This window comes from Ochotona princeps, chromosome 27 (assembly GCF_030435755.1).
Source record: "Ochotona princeps isolate mOchPri1 chromosome 27, mOchPri1.hap1, whole genome shotgun sequence".
In the NCBI taxonomy this organism is placed as follows: Eukaryota; Metazoa; Chordata; class Mammalia; order Lagomorpha; family Ochotonidae; genus Ochotona; species Ochotona princeps.
The window spans coordinates 2,974,095-2,992,114 of NC_080858.1; the positions used below are offsets into that span (position 1 = coordinate 2,974,095).

Below are 18,020 nucleotides of genomic sequence, written 5' to 3' on the forward strand. Positions count from 1 at the left end.
AGGGCTTTCTCACTCAGAGGCAAAATCAATCAGACAGAAGGACGTTAAGCCAGGGGCTGGAGTCGTGAACTAAACTGCCACCTGTGATGCCAGCATCAAGCACACATTCAAGTCCCCCACTGTTCCCCTTCCAACCCAGCACCCTGCTAACACACCTGGGAGAGTGGCAGATGACTTCAGTTTCCGGGACCCTGCCACCTGCGTGAGAGACCAGGATGGTCTAACCCAATCCTGGCACTTTGGGTCATTTGGAAAATTAACCAGCAGAAGAAAATCTCTCTCTCTCTTTCTCTCTCTCTCTCTCTCTCTCTCTCTCCTCCCTGTAAATCTGCCTTTCATAGACCAGGCTGAAGCCAGAAGCCTGGAACTCCATCCAGGTCCCCCAAGGAGTAACAGGGTCTCGAGCACCTAGATCATCTTCTGCTGCTTTCCCAGAGAGAACTGGATGGAAAGCAGAACAGCTGAGACTTGAACTGTTCATATGTAATGCCAGGGCCACGGGCAGTGGATTTACCTGCTGTGTCATAATGCCAGTCCCTGGGGAAAAAAAATCTAAATCCATGCATACAAGGGATCTTCAAAAAAAAAAAAAATAAAGTCCCCGCAAAATGCACATTATGAAAACACTAGACATGAATTTCAAAATTTTTGCCCCAGGACCAACTTACTTACTGACCCTATCTCCATGAGCATCCCAGTGTCCCCTCTAGGGTCTCCCCCCATCCCGAGGCTGACCCAAGTCTTCCTTCCTGCAGGAAGTTCCTGACGCCCGAGGATGAGGCCAACGTGTTCACCATGGACCACTTCCCACTGTGGTATCGCCAGGCCTCCGAGCGGCCTCCTGGCAGCTTTGTCTTCAACCTGCAGTGGGCAGAAGGCCCAGGTAACACTCACCTCTGTGCCTCCACCCCACCCCCCCCTGCTCTCAGACAGAACCTGGGGTGCGGGGGGGGGCGGACAACACTCAGCTGGATACACCTGCCCCAGTTTCCAACAGAAGCTCCCCAAAATACTCACCCAATGAGTTTAATTTTACATGCAAAGAGCCTGTGGCCTCCTGTCCAGCTGAGAACCAGGCTCCCCCACGAGGGGTCTGGGGACATGAAAAGCAGGTGGGAAGAAGTCTTCTCTGTGCTGGCTGCCCAGCATCCTTCCCTCGGCCCAGCATTCATTCAGTTTACACAGCCTGCGGAAATGACGTGGTGGTTGTCCCCCGCCTCGCCCAAGGGCTCTCAGCCAGGCTCTGTGACATGCAGACGGGCACACAGGAACATAGCCAGGGACCCCAAAGGCAAGTGAGAGCCTGGGTGTGCAAGTGGGAAGAGAATGGGAGGATTTTATATGCAAGGCAAGCCCACCAGGCAGGTTCTCAAAGCACCTCCCGCTCTACCCACTCCCAAACCCACGCCTGTCCCCAGCCCTGCCTTCCTCCTTGGCTTACAGCAAACACAGCAGCCAGGCCTGTCTGGAGTCTGACTGCTGACTGCTGGCAGGGTTAGGGAAGGGTGGAGGGATGTCTCAATGAGGGAGGAGAGTGGGTGGGAGGGGAGCTGGCAACTCCCGGGGGCGCTGCTGGAGAGAGAGGCAGGCACTTGCTTGCTCAGCTTGTACAAGAGCTGGGAGGCTCGGGGATGCCTCTCTGTTCCCCTCTCCAGCCCAGAAGAGAAAACAACAACTGCATTGCAGTGGGAAGAAGCCCTGAGCAGGCCAGGTTGGGAGGAGGGGCTCGGCCTGAAGGGTAGGCCCAAGCCCCATGGCTCCCAGAGGACACTGTGCCGTTGGCCACAGCCACCAACTTCATCCCACAGAGAGCTGTCTTTGGAACCAGCCGAGGTATAGAGTCTGGCCCATGCTGGCAGGCAGGGAGAAAGGGTACTGTCTGGTGCCTGCCCAGGGCACCGGCCAGCAATTTGCTGTGACTCAGGCCCTCGAATTCCAGCTGTCCCAGGATACTGTGTCATTAGTCTACTCTGAGCCTGTGCTGGCTGCAGCATGGATACAATGAGGGATCCCGCCCAGGAAGCAGAAGGGAGCAGAGACCAGGGAGGGATACCGGCCCATGGCCACTTTGGTTTCTTCTAGATGTTGCTAGAACCAAGGTGAAGGAGTTGACTTCCGTGCCTTCAACTTCACCATGGCCAAAGTCTAGAATCAAGGACACTCTTACCTATTGTCCGTTCCTAGAAGCACAACTCTGTGAGGTACTCGCGACAGCCAAGTGTGAGGCTGAGCCCAGCAACAGGGCAGAATCGAGAAGGCAGAGCTTCCGCCCAGTTGCAACCAGCACTGTGGCCGTGACAGCCTCATTCCTGCAGGCTGGCTGTCGTCCTCTGGACCGGCTAGTACAGAGGAAGAACTCGATGACTTCCAGTCAGCCCAAAGTGCTTTGTTGGACCAACAGCTCCAGAGGCTGGCGAGTGAAACGCCCAAAAGTACCCAGAAGCACTGGTTAATATGGCGCCCCCCACCTTGGGCACCCATGGGGGTTTCCATGCCACTCATTCCACGGCCCTGTATGGAACTGTGGGTGTCGCCACCCACTCAACACTGACTCACAAAGGGCAGCTAGATCACCCACCACTCAGTCCTGGCACAAACCTGTCCCACCTCTCCATGGGATCCCATGATGGGGCACAAGTCTGGTACAGGGACAAGACAGCCCCACAGGGTCCCTGGGGCTCAGTCAGCGGACAGGTGTGCTGCTCTGCAGCGAGATGAAAATGTCACGATCAGGGTGACGCTGGTAGCACAGCACTGTCTGGGCCTTCAGGGCCACATGTGGACAGGGCATGTTCAGACCAGACTAGAAGGTACCACACCAAAGACATGGCTGGCAGTGACCCCTCCTCCCAGCAGCAAGGGACCCAAGCATGGCTCTCCTTACCTGCTCCTTTGCTGCAAGCCGTGCCTGAGCCTGGAGTCAGTACAGCCTTTTCTTATGAGAGGGTCGAGCTCACTACCACTCTGCCCCAGGCACCTGCTGACTGGGTGATTTCTGTCTCCCCAGAGAACCAGGAGGAGCCGCTGGCTGTGACAGCCAGCACGGCCATTGTGGTGACAGTGGACAAGAAGACGGCCGTGGCTGCAGGTAGGACTTGGCACTGCTGTGGCCTTGTGTGCTGTGAGGCTGCCCATCTCCTGCCATGCGCAACATGGGCATGAGGGGATGCGAGCTCTTCTGCGCATTTCATTCATAAAACCTCAGCCCTGTGCCAGCTCACCAAGCCAGACCCGGGACAACCAAAGAGGCTTGGCGGGGATGGGCCACACAAGCCGGAGCCGGCAGCCCAGACCTCCTCCCCATGCCTCCTTGGTTGCCTTGGGCTCCAGGACCCGCTCACACGAGCGAGAAGGGGGCCTGTGACTCAGTCCCTAAAGTAAGCACTCCATATGTGAGCTTGGTACGCGCCAGGCACCGTGGGGACTGCCTCCCACACGCTTTCCCGTTTAGTCCTCAGAGGACTCTAAAGAAGGCAATTCGGGGCAGCAGGCAGAGAGGCGGGGTGGGAGCTCTGCTTTACAGGTGAGCAAACCGAGGCTCAGAGCAGTTATGGCCCCAAGTCCCCCAGTGAGTAATGAACAACACCCCACCTGCCTCTCTTCGAAGGCCCAGCTGCATCAGCCTGGACTGCGCTGGGTCACCACTTCTGTGATGTCAGCATCCCAGGGATCCCCTTGGGCTGGTGTCCCCCCTCCCCCTGCCTTGGCAGTTTCTTGGAGCCTCAGAAGTCCGTGGCGGCCCCTCCCTTGGCTCTGCTTTCTGCTTCTGCTTCTTGGCCCAGGCTGGGTTCTGGAAGTTGTAACCATCCAGGGAGGGGAAGGAAGGGTTACACGCCAACACTTGACCATGGCCCTGTGACCCACCCACACTGTTAGGCACCTGTTCGGCTATCTAGGGCCTGTCCAGGTACCAGCAGTCTTGAAGCAGGACTGGGGCAAGGGGCAGGGCCCGAGGGCCCTGGGATCCCAGCCTAGGAGAAGAGCCAGCCCCTTGGGCTGCTCTGTCAAGAGAAGAATGCCACCTGACATTGCATTTCTGGGGGCATGGGGGCTACAGGTCACCCCACCTATTGTGCTTCCCGAGGCCCTTTTCTAGGTCAAACCTTGACCTAGAACTTGCCTCCTGAAAAACCATCTTGGACCCATCCCTGCTCCGTCTCCTCTCCCCTCCTCAAGGAGGGAGAGCTGAGGGGTCAGGTTGATGGTTGTACCTTCCTGTACTCCCCAGTTATTTGATAACATTTTCAACTTGAAGCAGAATTCGAACCAGGAGGCATTTCCATAGAAACCGTGTCCCGATGTCTGAGGTTGAACTTGATGCAGACGGTCACTCTCACGCTCTGGGGCACACAGAAATGACAGGGAAAGATGAGGCACTGTGTGTGTGTGTGTGTGTGTGTGTGCGTGCGCACTCATGCAATGTCTTCTGCAATGTTGTCTCATTGGCCTCTGGTTCTGCCTCTCTGCTCCTGGGGCCTGGCCAGTGGCCCCATGTGTGATGTGAGTATAAGGAACCTGAGGGGGCTGCCTTAGTGCCTTGATATTCGTGCCTAGAACAGTGGAAGCTGAGAAAAAGGCCTCCAGGGCTGCTGCTGGTTGGGTATGAGCTCATGGACCTGGTTCACACAGTGGGACCCACTACTGCAGAGGGAATCCTCTACTTTGGGGAGGAGGTGATTTTCTGGGAGCTTGTGCAAAACTTCCAGAACCCTAACTTTCTGATCAACATCTGTAGTCAGGGACGCATAGGAGGTTGAGGGGGTAGGAACAGGGTGAGCATGGGCAGTAGTGCCACAATTTGCAAAATGCCTCTCTGAGGCTGGTTCTCCAGCAGTCCACATCACACATGCCTGTTGGCTGCCCAGCCTGACCTTCTGCCAGGCTAGATCTCCCTCTGGGAGCAGTGCAGGACCTGCTGCTGGGGAGAGAGGGGAGTAGCAGGGGAGGGGGACTTGTCTTCCCATCAGTTTTTCAGGGCTGCCATGGTCAGAGGGTACAAAGCCACATTCCTCATCATCTGTTCTGTGCCAAGGGTGGCTGAGCTCAGTGCCCACTGGGGCCGGCTCCTGGCTGGCTGGGCTGACCCCCACCCCCAGGAGCATTCATGGCATGAGCCTATGAGGATTAACGGCCATGCAGCGAGGCCCAACCAGCCCAGAAGGCTCCATTCACAAGGAGCCTTGAAGGGCACAAAAAGTCGAGGCCCTGCCCTCCCCAGAAACCCTTACCCCCGCCCCCCCCTGCCACTGTTGGCGGCCCTGCCCCCATTCCGATCCACCTGCACCTGCTGGGCAGCACAGAGCAACCCAACTTTAAGCCTAGAGTGTGTCTAGCCTGTGTCTGGTGTCAGTCTTGAAAGGACAAGATGGTAAGGAGTCAAACAGGGGCAAACCCATCAACCTCGCTGGAGCTAATAGGAGCCAGCAGGGCGCCCCTGGGGCCGCCATTCCCATGCTGCTGCGCTGCAGGGACCTCTGAGCAAACGCCTCCCCCTCTTCCTACCATCTGTCGCTAATGCCAACACAGATTCACATCAGGCAAGGCCAGATGAACCCAACGGGCATAGGGAGCGGGAGCTCCAGTGCACCTCCTCTCTGCATAAGCCCCTTGCTGCCCCAGGGAGCACCCTGGGCACACATTCCCAACTGTCAAGCCCAAGCATGAGCCTGGCCACAGAGCCTCCTCCCGCGTGGGCCTCAGCCTCCCTGTCCTCCCCAGCAGTGCCCAAGGACCAGGGCCCAGGGCACGCAGCTCTGCATGGCAGGGTGGCGTCCCGCAGTGCAAGCTCAGCTGCCCCAGGGAAGGTGAGGGCAGGAAGCAGCTCCCCCACGCCCTCTTCCCACTCAATAAAGTCAGGAAGTACATAGGAAAATACAGTCTTTATTGGTCTTCGGAAACAACAAACCAGAAATATAATTTTGCCTTTAAAAATCTTCTCTCTCAGGCTAGATACCATCAGTCTCTTCCCCATTCTCTTTAGAAAATTCCCCAACTCTGGGTTCAGATGAAGGAGAAAGGAAACAGTGCCCCAGGAGCCCGCTGTGCACCTGCTATGTAACCTCCTCCAAGGTGCCCTTGCCAACACACTCCTCCCAATTAATGGGGCCGCTCCGTCCTGCCCTGACACCCTTCTCAGACTCTGCCCCAGCATAGGCCTGGTCCTTCCCAGTGCTACCTCCAAGACCCCCTGGGGCCAAGACAGGAGCCAGCCTGACAGACGCCTTCCTGGCCCCCTTAGAATACAAGGAAACTAGCCACCAGCAGAGGGAGACCTAGGGACTCCCCAGGATATCACACCAGACATCCCTCCAAGGGGCCACCCCTAGGAAGAGACCTGAAAAAGCTACCCAGCCCTAGAGGCAGTGTCTCTGTCCTCAATAGGAGCCCTTGCCCACCCTCCAGGGTAGTTCCCAGGGCTGGGTACAGCTCACAGACCTGGGGAGCTGGGTAGGGCAGACAACACCAACCCCACACACCCAAGGAAAGGAAGCACGAGAGAGTCTAGCCCCCAGACTGAAGGCCACTGCCCCCACCACCGGCCTCCCTGAAGGAGGGCCATTGCCAGAGAGCAGGGCAGGCCCCAGCCCTGAAGCACCCCGAGGCTGGAGGGGGTGAGAGCTACAGGCCAAAGGTATTGAGAGTGAAGCCTCAGGAGTGTAACTAGGAGGAGGGAACTGGGGGGCCAGGGGGCCAGGGAGTGGGATCAGGGACCACTGAGGAAACACCCAGAGACTGTGTGGCTGGGCTCCAGGGGCCACCCTCCCAGTAGGATGCAGCTCCCAGGCCTCTGAGCCGGGGCAGTCCCTGGAAAGCCCAGCCAGAGGTGTGAACAGGTTGCCATGGTGACGGCCATCTCCTCCGCAGCACCACTTTGGCCCACTTTAGAGGATCTCCAAGGAACCCGGTGTGATTGTCGGGTTCCTTCCCCCTGCTGGCAGCGAAGGGGGTGGTGAGGCTGCAGGAAGCAGGCAGGAAGCTCCGGGGCGTCCAGGCAGAGACCCCACGGGAAGACCAAGTCCTGCAGCCACCTGACCTCCATGCTCCATGCTCATGTGTGCGCGCTCTGACGTCACTGCTCGGTCAGAGGGCACTGCAGACTTCAGGGGCCGGCAGGAGGTCACTGGTGCAGAGGTGGGGCCGGGGTTGATGCGTGGGAGGGGCTCCCAGCTTTCTCCCTGCAAGGCGCTAAGAATAGCTTTCCACTTTAGAAGAGGTCAGAAAACCTGCCCCTTGCCCCGCCACATCACTCTCCCCACCTGCCCCCTAGGTGCGGTCACTAGCTGTGACAACCCCCATGCTGCCCACAGGAAGGGGTGCGCCATTGTGAGACCTTCTCCTCCTCCTCCTGAGGCCCGCGTTCTGTCTGCCCTGGGCCAGGAGCTTAGGAACAGGCCCGGGAGTTCCAGGGGGAGCATCAGCAGGAGCCTGCACTTCCGCACCTGGTGGCCTCCAGGAGACATGAACTTCCTAGACCTGTTTACTGGCAGGGCCAGGGATGAGAGTGGAGTTGGGGGCGGTGGCACGGCCGACCCCCAGGAGCAAGGCTTGGTTGTCTCCCTGCCCTTCCTACCTGGGCCAGATGGGGCCCCCCGCTCACTCAGGCCACCGAGCAGATCTGCTTCTGGTCTTCGGGCTCACCCTCGGGGTCTCCCATTAGCGGCTGGCGCTTCTTAAGCTCCCGGTGGTACTTGGCCATGAGGGAGGCGTAGACACAGCCATAGGCAGCAGCCACGACCATCATGATGCAGACAATGCCGCAGACGACCCCGGCGATGATCACAGTGCCGATGGCCCGCCGCACACTCACTGGCCGGTACCTGTGCTTCTGCGGGCAGGCTGTGCTGGGCTCGGGCTCAGGCTCTGCCCCGGGCTTGGGCTTAGGGGGTTCTGGGCTGGCTTTGGTGCAGGGTGGCCCCGGCACGTCCACGCCAACAGAGTTGTTCTCGTCATCCAGTTGGGAGCAGTAGTTGAACATCTCCATGGGGACCATGCGCATGTCTTTTCCCCTCAGCTCCTTGGGCAGCGTACAGGCCAGCTGGTCCAGGCGTCCCCCTGCAGCCAGGGGATGGATAGAGGAAGGATGAGAACTGAGCAGGCATCTGGAGACCCAGATTCCCTCTCCCACCCCTACTCCCATCCCCAGCTCCTTGGAAATGGAAGGACCAAGAGGTTTCTAGCAGCAATTCAACCCCAGCTTGAGTCCCCATGTCTGGGTGAGGGGTTCCATGTCATAGCCATCCCATCCTTGTGGAAGCCACAAAAAATGGAAATCATCACTACCTCTATCTATGGAGAAGCACACGGCCACGGTTGTCGGCCTCCAGGGTAAGACCGCCCCTCCCACTGAGGACACGGCTCACAGCGGGGAGGACACGGCTCACAAGCCATCCCACCCAGACCACAGAGCCACTCTGCTCTCTGGCGCCCTTGTACTATGAACCTGGATGCAGCACCCCAGCCCTCAGAGGACACTGGTCAAAGCCACTGCCTGCCTCCACCCATGTGCCCGGATGGAGGAGGATCTTGTCCTGTGGGAAAGCAACCCGAAGGTCCAACAGGGCCAACCCAGAGGTGAACAGCCAGGATATCTTGCCGGGGAATCTGGAGACATGAGAGATGGGGCTGTGCTGCTGCAGGAGCGCAGGCAGCGACGGCAGAGCCAGGTAGGACTGGGCTGGAAGTGAGGCAGTAGCTAAGGACAGCCACCTGCCACTGTGGTTCCCAGAAAGTGGAGCTTGGGTCTAGACCCTCTTGCAACCTTGCCGGGAAATCTGGACCCAGGAGGGAAAGCCTGCGGGAGGGCCTGGGCTCCAGCCCCACTGTCATTGTCATGGCCCAGGCCCCTGACGTGCTCATGCCCGGCACACTGACAGAAGCCTCCCAGTATCTGTTCCAGGAGGACTGCAAGGTGGAAAGCAGTTCTGCTGTTGCAAAGAGATGCAGTGGAAATGTTCCCTTTTCCTGCCCTTCTGAGCTGGAAATGCGGGAAGTGTAGGGACCTGCACTAAGGATGTTACACAGGCCTGACCGAAGACACCTGGCCTCGGGCTCCTAGGGCCGCTGTGGATCCCACACCAGATGAATCTGCCCCCTAGAGCCATCTTATACCCTACAAAGAGACCCAAACTTGAACCCTGGCTATGTCATCATCCCTTAACTTATCTAATTACTTGTGAGTCTCAGTTCTCCCTAGCTGTAAAATAAGAACAGCAGCCAGACGGATCAAAATAGCGATGTGCCTGAAAAGATACTTGTAAACTGGAAACCATGCCACCAGTATTGATCATTGCTTCACGCATCCAAGAGCGGGACCTGATCCCAGTGACTAAGATGGCACTTTACAGTATCTGAGGGGCTCTTCATTCACGCAGTCACACACGTGACATGGAAATCATGGAAAGTGTGGCTGAGTATGCAAGTGAAAGTTGGGAGACTCTGATGAAAAGTGTTAGCATTATCTCTAGAGTTTCAATATTCATTCATTCAGCACCTGCTGAGGGCTCTGATGAGCGCTGCTAGCAAAAGCACCAATGGATGACTGTGGAGTCAAGGACTTACATGATGCCAGGCACCCTCAGAGATGCTGCCCACGTGACTGATGTAACACTCCCCGGGATGCTGTCTTTCCACCCAGCTTACAGGGGAGGCACAGCGACAGAGAGATGTTCCGTTTTCTCAAGATCACACAGCTAGCAGGTGGTAGAGCCACACAATCCTGCCTCTGGCACACTGACCGCTGGACTTCCTTCTGTGTCCCTTCGGTCACTGCCTGGATCATCAGCAGTATTGTCCAGGTTTCAGAAAGCAGGAAGGGAAAGGAAGTAAAACCAAAGCCATCTGGCTTCCAACTGAAAGTTTAGATAATAGAAAAATGGGTTTTTCAAAGGGCTTCTGCCATCTTCCCTGACTCCCCTCACCAATGGAGGTGTTGAAGAGATGGCTGTGCCATTCAGAGAAAGGGTTTTTTTTTCTCCTCCTGCAACCTGGCCAGAAAGCCCAGAGACGCAGCTGGTGGGACAGACACGTCCTTCGGTTCCCTCTTTAAATGTGGGCCGGTGACAGCAAGTTACAGAGTACACCTTACAAAGAATGAGGGGGAGAGAGGCCAGCAGCAGCAGGGAGATCCCCAGCATTCACAAGAGCAGGTGAGGGGAGCCACAGCCAGCCCTGTTTCCCACCAAGAGGGGAGTTGGCTCAGCACTGGGTCTGGGGGCGGAGTAGAGCTTGGGACTGTTGCAGCCGAGTTGGCAGGGAGGCTGTGTCACCCCCTCCTATCCCCCACCCCAGCCTCATCCCAACCAGGAACCACCGTCCCTGTGCTCACACACCTCGGTAGGAAAACCACTCCATCCAGTGCTTGAAGTCACGGAGGTTGCAGTCACACTCCCACGGGTTGTCCCCGACCTGCAGCAGCTGTAGGCTCGCCAGGGGCTCAAACGTCTTCCTGTCCAGGCTCTGCAGGCGGTTAGAGCGAAGCGAGAGGGAGCGCAGGGCCGGGAGCCCGTCAAACAGACCAGGGGGCAGCTGGGCCAGGCCGTTGATGGACAAGTCCAGGTGGCGTAGCAGCTGTGCGTGCTGCAGCAGGTCCCTGTCCAGGGTCCTGATGCTGTTGTTGCGCAGCTGCAACTCTGTCAAATTCGTCAGGTCCTGGAACACCGAGCTGGGCAGCTGGTCCAGGAAGTTGTTGGATAGGTCTAGCCGCTGTAGACTGGACAGGTTGGCAAAAGACCAGTTCGGCAGGGCGCTCAGCTTATTGTTCAAGAGCAAAAGGGTTCGGGTGGCCGCAGGCACATCCGGGGGCACCGTGGTGAGGCCGAGGCCGCTGCAGTCTACCTCCAGGCTACGGCTGTCACACTTACAGGAGAATGGGCAGCTAGGAAGGGCCTCAGCAGCACAGAGGGCAACCCAGCAGGTGATCCCTGCGAGGGGAAAGAAAACCACAGGCTAGGGTCACAACCTCTGGCTTCCATCCCCTCCTTTCCGGTTCACATCACAACAGCTTCATGGCTGCATCTGCTTTGGCACAAGTCATGAGCAGTGTGTAAGCCTTCACTAACCACCAATAAAAAAGATCACTAGGGAGCCAGTACAACACTGTAGTAGGTTAGGCCTCCACCAGTGGTGTCGGCGTCCCATATGGGAGCCAATTTGTGTCCTGGCTGCTTTACTTCCAATCCAGCTGCCTGCTCATGACCTGGAAAGGCAGTAGAGGATGGCTCAAGTAATTGGGCCCCTGCACGCACATGGGAGACCTGGAAGATGCTCCTAGCTCCTGGCTTTGGACCAACTTAGCTATGGCCATTACAGCCATTTGGGAATTAAACCAGTAGATGGAAAAAGCCCTCTGTCTCCCTGGCTATCTGCAACTCTTTCAAGTGAATTTTTTTTTTTTAAAAAAAAAAGCCATTTCTACAGTAACAGACATCACACCATGCCATCCACACATGGGACCAAGAAATTGCTGCAATCAAATGTGACACCCAGGTCCATCCACAGCGACGACCCAGCTCAGGGCGACAGGGTCTCCTCAGCTAAGGACACCACAGATATTGACCAGCTGAAGGACACAAGTGTCTCGGGATAACAGAGAAACTCATCCCACACCAGAAGCAACAGCGTCTCTTTCCAACACGGCTGCACTGTGGAGGCCCCCAGCCTGCAGCTGCACAGACCCAAAACACGCTCTGCATGGAGAGTGGAAAATGCCCAGGGGCTCTTCTAGACCTGCCCCTACAGCCTCCAGGATGCTGCTACAGTCACCACATCCAAGACAGTGCCAGTGCTGGGGATTTGGTGCTGACAGCATACAGCACCCAGGTCTACCTAGGGTCCTGCAGCAGAACGCATGGTGGGAATAGCAAGAGCAAAGGCCCCCTCGTAACCAGCAGGCTGGCCACAGGGCCTTGCAGCAGCGCCTCCTGGAACCGTACGTGGAAGCTTCCCTGCACGGCGAAAGGTAGCCCAGCTCCTTAAGGGCCTGCATGAGGTCACCCTGTGCAGTGGCTGGTAAGGTGACCCTGAGCAGACAGTAGAGGCAGAGCAGCTGGCATTCCAGTGACCTCGATGCTCCCCCGAGAAGTCTGCTCCCTCACAGGGGACATGCGGAGATCAGCACCGTTCTGCCCTGCCAAGTTGTCAGCAGAGGCCCTGACTGTGGGACACTGGCAGGCAGACGTGGCCCTGTCCATAGCCCAGGTGGTCCCAGCCAGGCAGTAGTTGCTCCAGCGAGGGGAGACAGAACTAAATGCTGGGGGTCTGGTTATCCCATGTCCCCGAAAACACAGCCTGACACAACAGGAATGAGACTATTGCCCCCCCTCCCCATCTGGATCTTCAGTGACAGGGTGAGAGACACATTGCCAGGCTGACACCTGAACCTCTCTGTCCTTGACGGGGAAATGAGCCTAGCCATCTGGGGTCACCTGCTGCTACTACTCATCCTCCTGCCCCTTTGCTGCCAGCCCAACCTGCTCCACACTAACCCTGCCCCAGGTCATTGGAAACATCTACCTCCCAGAGCAGGAAAAAAAAAAGAATTGAGCCCACCTGGCTTATCTCAAAAGGATCAACACAGCTAGAAGCTGCTGTATCCTTCCAGGAAGGACCAGCAGACAGCCCTGCCTGCCCCCAGTCCCCACCCCTCCCTGGAAATCCAGCAGGAACCAGAGGGTAAGGGCCAGACACTGGTCACAGGAAGCCACGCTCCTGCATTACAGGCGTTGAGTGATTCTGGAATGGGGTTGAAAGGGAGCTGACTGGCTCAGGCACCAGTCGCTCCCACGTGGCGAATTATTCAGGCCGCCTGGCGGGCGGGCGGGTAGGGGCAGGGAGTGGCACTCAGCTGGATCCTGGCCAAGAGACAGGGAGAAGTCAGGCAGGATAACATCCCTTAGGAGCACTTCGTACTTCTGGTCACACAGCCCCAGGCAAACCTTGTCTCTCCGTGTCAGACAGAGAATGTTCTAGGGGTGTCTGTCAGCCTGACGACTTTTGCTTTGTTGCTTTCAGCAACACTGACTCCTCTTCCTGGCACAGGAAACCACATGAGTGCCAAGAGCCCACTCAGGAGGGGAGTCAGGTGATGGCTCTGGGCTCGAGCTGGGAGGGCAATCTCCACGCTCATAGCTAATTGTAGGCGGGTGGATGTGTTCTTAAGGTTTGCAGACCCCAGCCATTCTCCAGCAGGACTCTCTCACTTTTGCCAGCCCAAGAACCCAAACCATGGGGGAGGGCTGGGACAGACCCCTGGGTCATGGCCTATGCTTCAAAGTCCTCAGCAGCAAGTCTCTGTGTTGTCCAAGATGCCATATTCTGGGGTATGATCCTGGCATCCCAGAGCAAGCTCCTGAGACCTCCCCCGCACTCCCCCCCAAAGGCACACCTGCTGCCCAGTTGGTTCCCCCAACCCCACCCACCTACGGCCTCCACCGCAGCCGAAGGATGTACTCACAGGACACCCGTCTCCACTGCCCACCCAGGCTGTTCCTCTGCTCAGAGTCACTGCCCAGCGCCAGCATGGTGGACCCCACAGTTCACTGGGTCCTGCAGCTCCAGGGAGAAAGAAGCCCCTTGGCGACAGCATGTACTGCCAGTCAGTCCTGGGAGAGGAGAGAGAGAGAGAGAGAATCACTGAGCCGAGGCCCTGTTCCAGCCCAGGGGTTAGGGAGAGGGCCCGGGTGTCTCTTTACACCCTTGGTCCTCTCCTGTTCGTCTCAGCTACAATTCCCTGGGCAAGAAGCACAAGCGAGAGAAGTCTGGAAGCCTTCAGCTCCCCAGGTGGCCTTAGGCAGGACCCCAACGAGCCAAGTTGCAGTCACCCCAGGCCCTCCCACCTCTTCCCATGGCCATCTCTATGGCATGTCAGGTCCTCAATGTTTTCATGGCGATACGTCACCACACAGGTGGAGAGACTTGAGCCCCATCTCTCGTGGGTAACAGTGGGAGGTGTCAGCTCACAGCTACACCTACTCCCAAAGACCTCCCTCTTGCCCATACCAGGATCCCTAGGCCCACGTTGCTTACCATGGCGCCAGGCAAGCAGGGGCCAGGCCCTGGGCAGTGTCCACCTGTGTTGGGTCCAGTGGAAGGTGCTGGGCAGCCTCCGGCACCTGCTTCCACTACCACTTTAGGAGTGAACCTCTGGGCTACGCGGTCCTCAGAGTAGTCGCCTTCTGCTCTGGAGACTCATCAGCTCGAGGGGTCTGGAGATGACTGTAAGGGGTTGGGGGGGGGTGGTTAGTGGGTCAGGTTACTGCAGCTGCTGCCAAGCAGACTAGCAGGGCCACAAGAGGGAGTGCTCACCCACTTTCAGGGGCTGCCTAGCCCAAGTCCCTTAGGTGGCACACAGACCCTCACTTCATTCCAGGTGAGCCCAGGGCGTCAGAGGCCAGGCGCAGGGCAGTGGCAGGTGCTCCGGGATAGGAGTGCCAGCAGCCTAAGGCCACATGGCCCTTCCTTTCTCAGCCCGTGGCTTTTGACCTGCTGGCCTTCTCTGGGTCACCCAAGTCGGCCCTGGGCCATGGCTGTCCGGGAGCTGCCTCCCACGGGTCCAGCTGGAACTACAGGGCTGGGTGGCCACCTCTGCTTTCCCCCACTCGAGCGCGTGGGTCCTGCGGCGGCTGCCACCCCTTTTCAGGTCCTCTCCAGCGCTGGTCAGCGCTAGGACGGCTGCTCCAGGGACAAGCGCCCTCTGCCGACCGTCGCCTCCACCGCGTCCCCCACGCCTCCTCCCACGCCCGTGGGAAGGGCTCCGCGGGTGCGGGGCGCAGCCTGGTCCACCGCGCAGCCAGGGCCGAGATCCTGAGCTCCTGGGACAGGGAACAGAGAGCCGCGGGGGAGGCCCGGATAATGTTCTCTAGGCTCCAGACCCCAGCGGACTGTGTGCGCGTCAGTTCTGCAGCGGGCTTAAATGCTGCAGGCCTAGAAGTGAGAGCCGTGATAGCTCACGGGTGGAACTAGTGTATGAGCATTCGCCTCGTCCAGGTGAATGCGCCCTAGCTCCTCCCTGCCGCCTCGGGCAGCCCCTCCCGGCTCTAGCCTGACATGAGGCACTGGCGCATGCTGGGCCCTGCTGTGGCGCCCCAAACAGCCACAAGGCTGCCTTCCCAGACATCAGAGCCTGTGGAGTGCTCTGGAGCTTGACCTCAGAACGTCTCAGAGCTCGCAAGCATCTGCCAAGGCAGCGCAGTAACCATGCCCAGCTTGCCCAAGGTGTCACCTGCTGAGGCAGGGAATGAGCTGCAGATCTCTTTCTTTGTTGCCAACCATGTCACCCAGCAGTGGTCTTACAGGGAGATGCTTGCCACGTGTGCGCAGGGCAGGACATGCGCACACAGGCCTCTCGGGCACGTGCTTAAAGCTCGGCATGCGACACGTGACGCACAGAGAGAGCCGTGCCATCATGCATGTGCTACCACGAATGCACACAACATACACACGCTTGCAGGTAAACCCTCTCATGCATGCGTGGCTTTCTGGCACGTCCCAGCACTTGTCCCACGCCAGCACAGAGGAGGCAGCGTTCCTGGCTGCCCTAAACATACAGATGTACCAAGATAGCGCCCACCTGCCCGCCTGTGGACACTGCCTCTTCCAGGCAGCCCGTGACCACACTCAGGCTCACGGAGGCTGGAGACCACACTGCTCGTCCCAGTCTTCCCTGAAGGAACACACCCACCCAGCCACAGTTCCCGCCCCGCTTCCACCCAGCATCCTCTTCCTTTGAAACTCCCCAGGCAGCGCCACCCCCCACGAAGCGCCAGTGGGCTCCAGTGGGCAAGGGGACCTTGAGCTCAGGTGCTGAGGTCCCCCACGTGACTTGGGGGATGCCACCCGCACAGGTCACAACATTCAGGTCCCACAGCCACTGTTTTTGCGAGGTGGTGGGCCAGTGGAGTCCCCTGGAGAGGCTACACCTGAAGCCCCTTGGCCTTCCTCGGAGTGGACAGACAAGCCTTGCCCAGCACAGGGATAAATCCCAAATATGTGTGTGGACTCCCGCGGAATGACCCTCTGGGAGATGTGGGGCTGGAAGCTTCCCTTCCTAGCCCCTTAGCCCTCTATTCCCCAACACACCTCCACCTAAGGGATCCCCTCACACCCCAGAAGAGCAAGTCTCTGCAGGAAAGAGGCGGGGACTGGCCAGCAGCTGGGCAGGGAAAATAGAAGACATAGCAGAGCTCGGGAGAACCCTGCCAGGAAGTCCTGTCTCCCACGCTTGGTCTGTTTCTATCCCGGGGAACAGAGAGAAGGGGCCGCCTGGACTGCTTCTGCTGGGCTCTGCTGAGGCCTGGAGAGCAAGTTACAGAGCCAGAAGCACTGGGGAACCCACAGGAACCAGAAACTCCCCAACTCCAGCCCACAGCTACTCTAAACGTGCCCCAGGGACCAGCAGAGTTGGTGTGGCTTGGAAGTCTTGTGGAAATTCAGAATTGGTCTTGACCCTGGACAATTAAGTTTGCATGCTCAAGTCTGAGAAGTCCTAGGCCACATATGCCCCTAGACAGGGTGCAGACACCCAGGAGTGCCTCAGTGGCTTGTAGAAGCATCCTGCTTGGTTCCCAACCTGCTTCTGAGTGGCAGAGGGGGAGGGGGCTGCCTCCATGTTGGCAGGGGCCACACCAGCCCCCTTCTCGCCCAGTACCTCCAGCTGCTCTTACCCCCGGTTCACCCAGGAAGACACAAGCTCCAGGACTTGCTGGGCTGAGTGGCAAGCCAGGTCCCCGCTCCCAGCCTCCCCTCTCTCCAGCAGACACAGAGGCGGTGGTGACAGGCGTGTATCGGGGGGCGGAGGGCGGAGGAGGGGGGCTCTCTTGAAGCTGCTGGGGCGGGTGGAGAACTGGGGAGAGGGAAACCGGGGCTGGGAAAACAGTGCCAGAGCAGGGGGCAGCAGGGGGGCACGTGCCCTGCTGAGTGGGCTGAAGCAGTCCCTGGAGATTGGGGGGCGGGTGCTGCTTCCTGGGGGAGCTGCTGCAGGGTGCTCTGGTTCCCCCCCCCCCCCGCAAAGGTTAGTGTGTGGCACCTGTGCCTAACCTGCAGGCAGAGGCTAATCCTTCTGGTGATCTGGGCTCAGACTCTGGGGAAAGACAATGACAAATGACTCCTTGTCCCCGGCATCCATGCCCTTTCTCCCACGCCTTTGCCGTTATCCCCACAAGCCAAATGTGGAAGCCACTGAGTGTGCCTCTGTGGCCCTCCACCATGGGGGCTCCCCACCCTAGTGCCCCTGGCTCCGCGTGCTCCCTGCTCTAGTCTAGGGTCCATGGGTCTAAGGTGCCTGCCTCAGGACAAGGTCTTGGCAAGCCCCCAGCTTGCAAAACCCAGCTCTCTGCTCTACTGCCTTCCTCCTGCTGCAGCCAGGACAAGCAGTGCTGAGCCAGGGAAAGGGTTGCATCTGGGCCAGTAGGAGCAATGTCCTCCAGACCCCACTCCAGGGAGCCTGGGCATCAGCCAAAGTCCCTAGGGGGAGGTCACACCTGCTGTCAGCTGCCTGGCTACCAGGCCCTTCTAGGAACCCTTCTAGATCTCCTCCCTGGTGCGCGCACACACACACACACACACACACACACACACACACACACACACACACACACACACTGCCCAGGCAGCAAGGAAGGAGGTTTAAGAAAAACCTCTATATTTGTACTTGGAACAGACGCATACCCTCCTGCTCGGTTTTAAAACGCACGCCCCTTTCTCACACCCAGCTTCCTGCACCCTCATTTCCTTGTCAAATATTCCCAATCCCAAATAGACTTCCTGGGAAAGCAGAACCCTAAATCCCTCCTCCCACCAGCAGCTTCCCTGTCCACTGAGACCCTGAGTCCCCCATCCTGCCAACACTGCCTGAGGCTGGGGTGGTGCCCCCAACGAGGGCAGGAAAAGCCCTTGTTGACCTGGGGACAGAGACAGATGGTGGGGGACTGGCAGAGGACACAGCTCTGTGCCAGCTCCTCCCTCCCCCACCACCTCCAGACTCTCCACCCCCACCAACCACCCCTACCTACACACCCCTCCCCTGC

The 18,020-nt window shown here is 58.4% G+C and overlaps 2 protein-coding genes across 2 annotated transcripts in view; one reads left to right on the plus strand and one right to left on the minus strand.

Moving 5' to 3' along the window:
* Nucleotides 1-18,020, plus strand: part of CACNA2D4 (calcium voltage-gated channel auxiliary subunit alpha2delta 4) — a 68,399-nt gene that overhangs the window by 34,334 nt on the left and 16,045 nt on the right. Inside the window, exons 24-25 of the mRNA XM_036497315.2 lie at nucleotides 756-883; nucleotides 3,008-3,088. Coding sequence (XP_036353208.2) covers nucleotides 756-883; nucleotides 3,008-3,088 — 209 coding nt within the window. The remainder of the gene's footprint in view (nucleotides 1-755; nucleotides 884-3,007; nucleotides 3,089-18,020) is intronic.
* Nucleotides 7,340-14,582, minus strand: LRTM2 (leucine rich repeats and transmembrane domains 2). Its single transcript, XM_058656034.1, has 4 exons — nucleotides 14,023-14,582; nucleotides 13,451-13,598; nucleotides 10,329-10,919; nucleotides 7,340-8,052 (listed from the first exon to the last, which is right to left on the minus strand). Exons 2-4 carry the CDS (start codon nucleotides 13,515-13,517, stop codon nucleotides 7,598-7,600), a joined length of 1,113 nt encoding a protein of 370 aa, XP_058512017.1. The 5' UTR covers nucleotides 13,518-13,598; nucleotides 14,023-14,582; the 3' UTR covers nucleotides 7,340-7,597.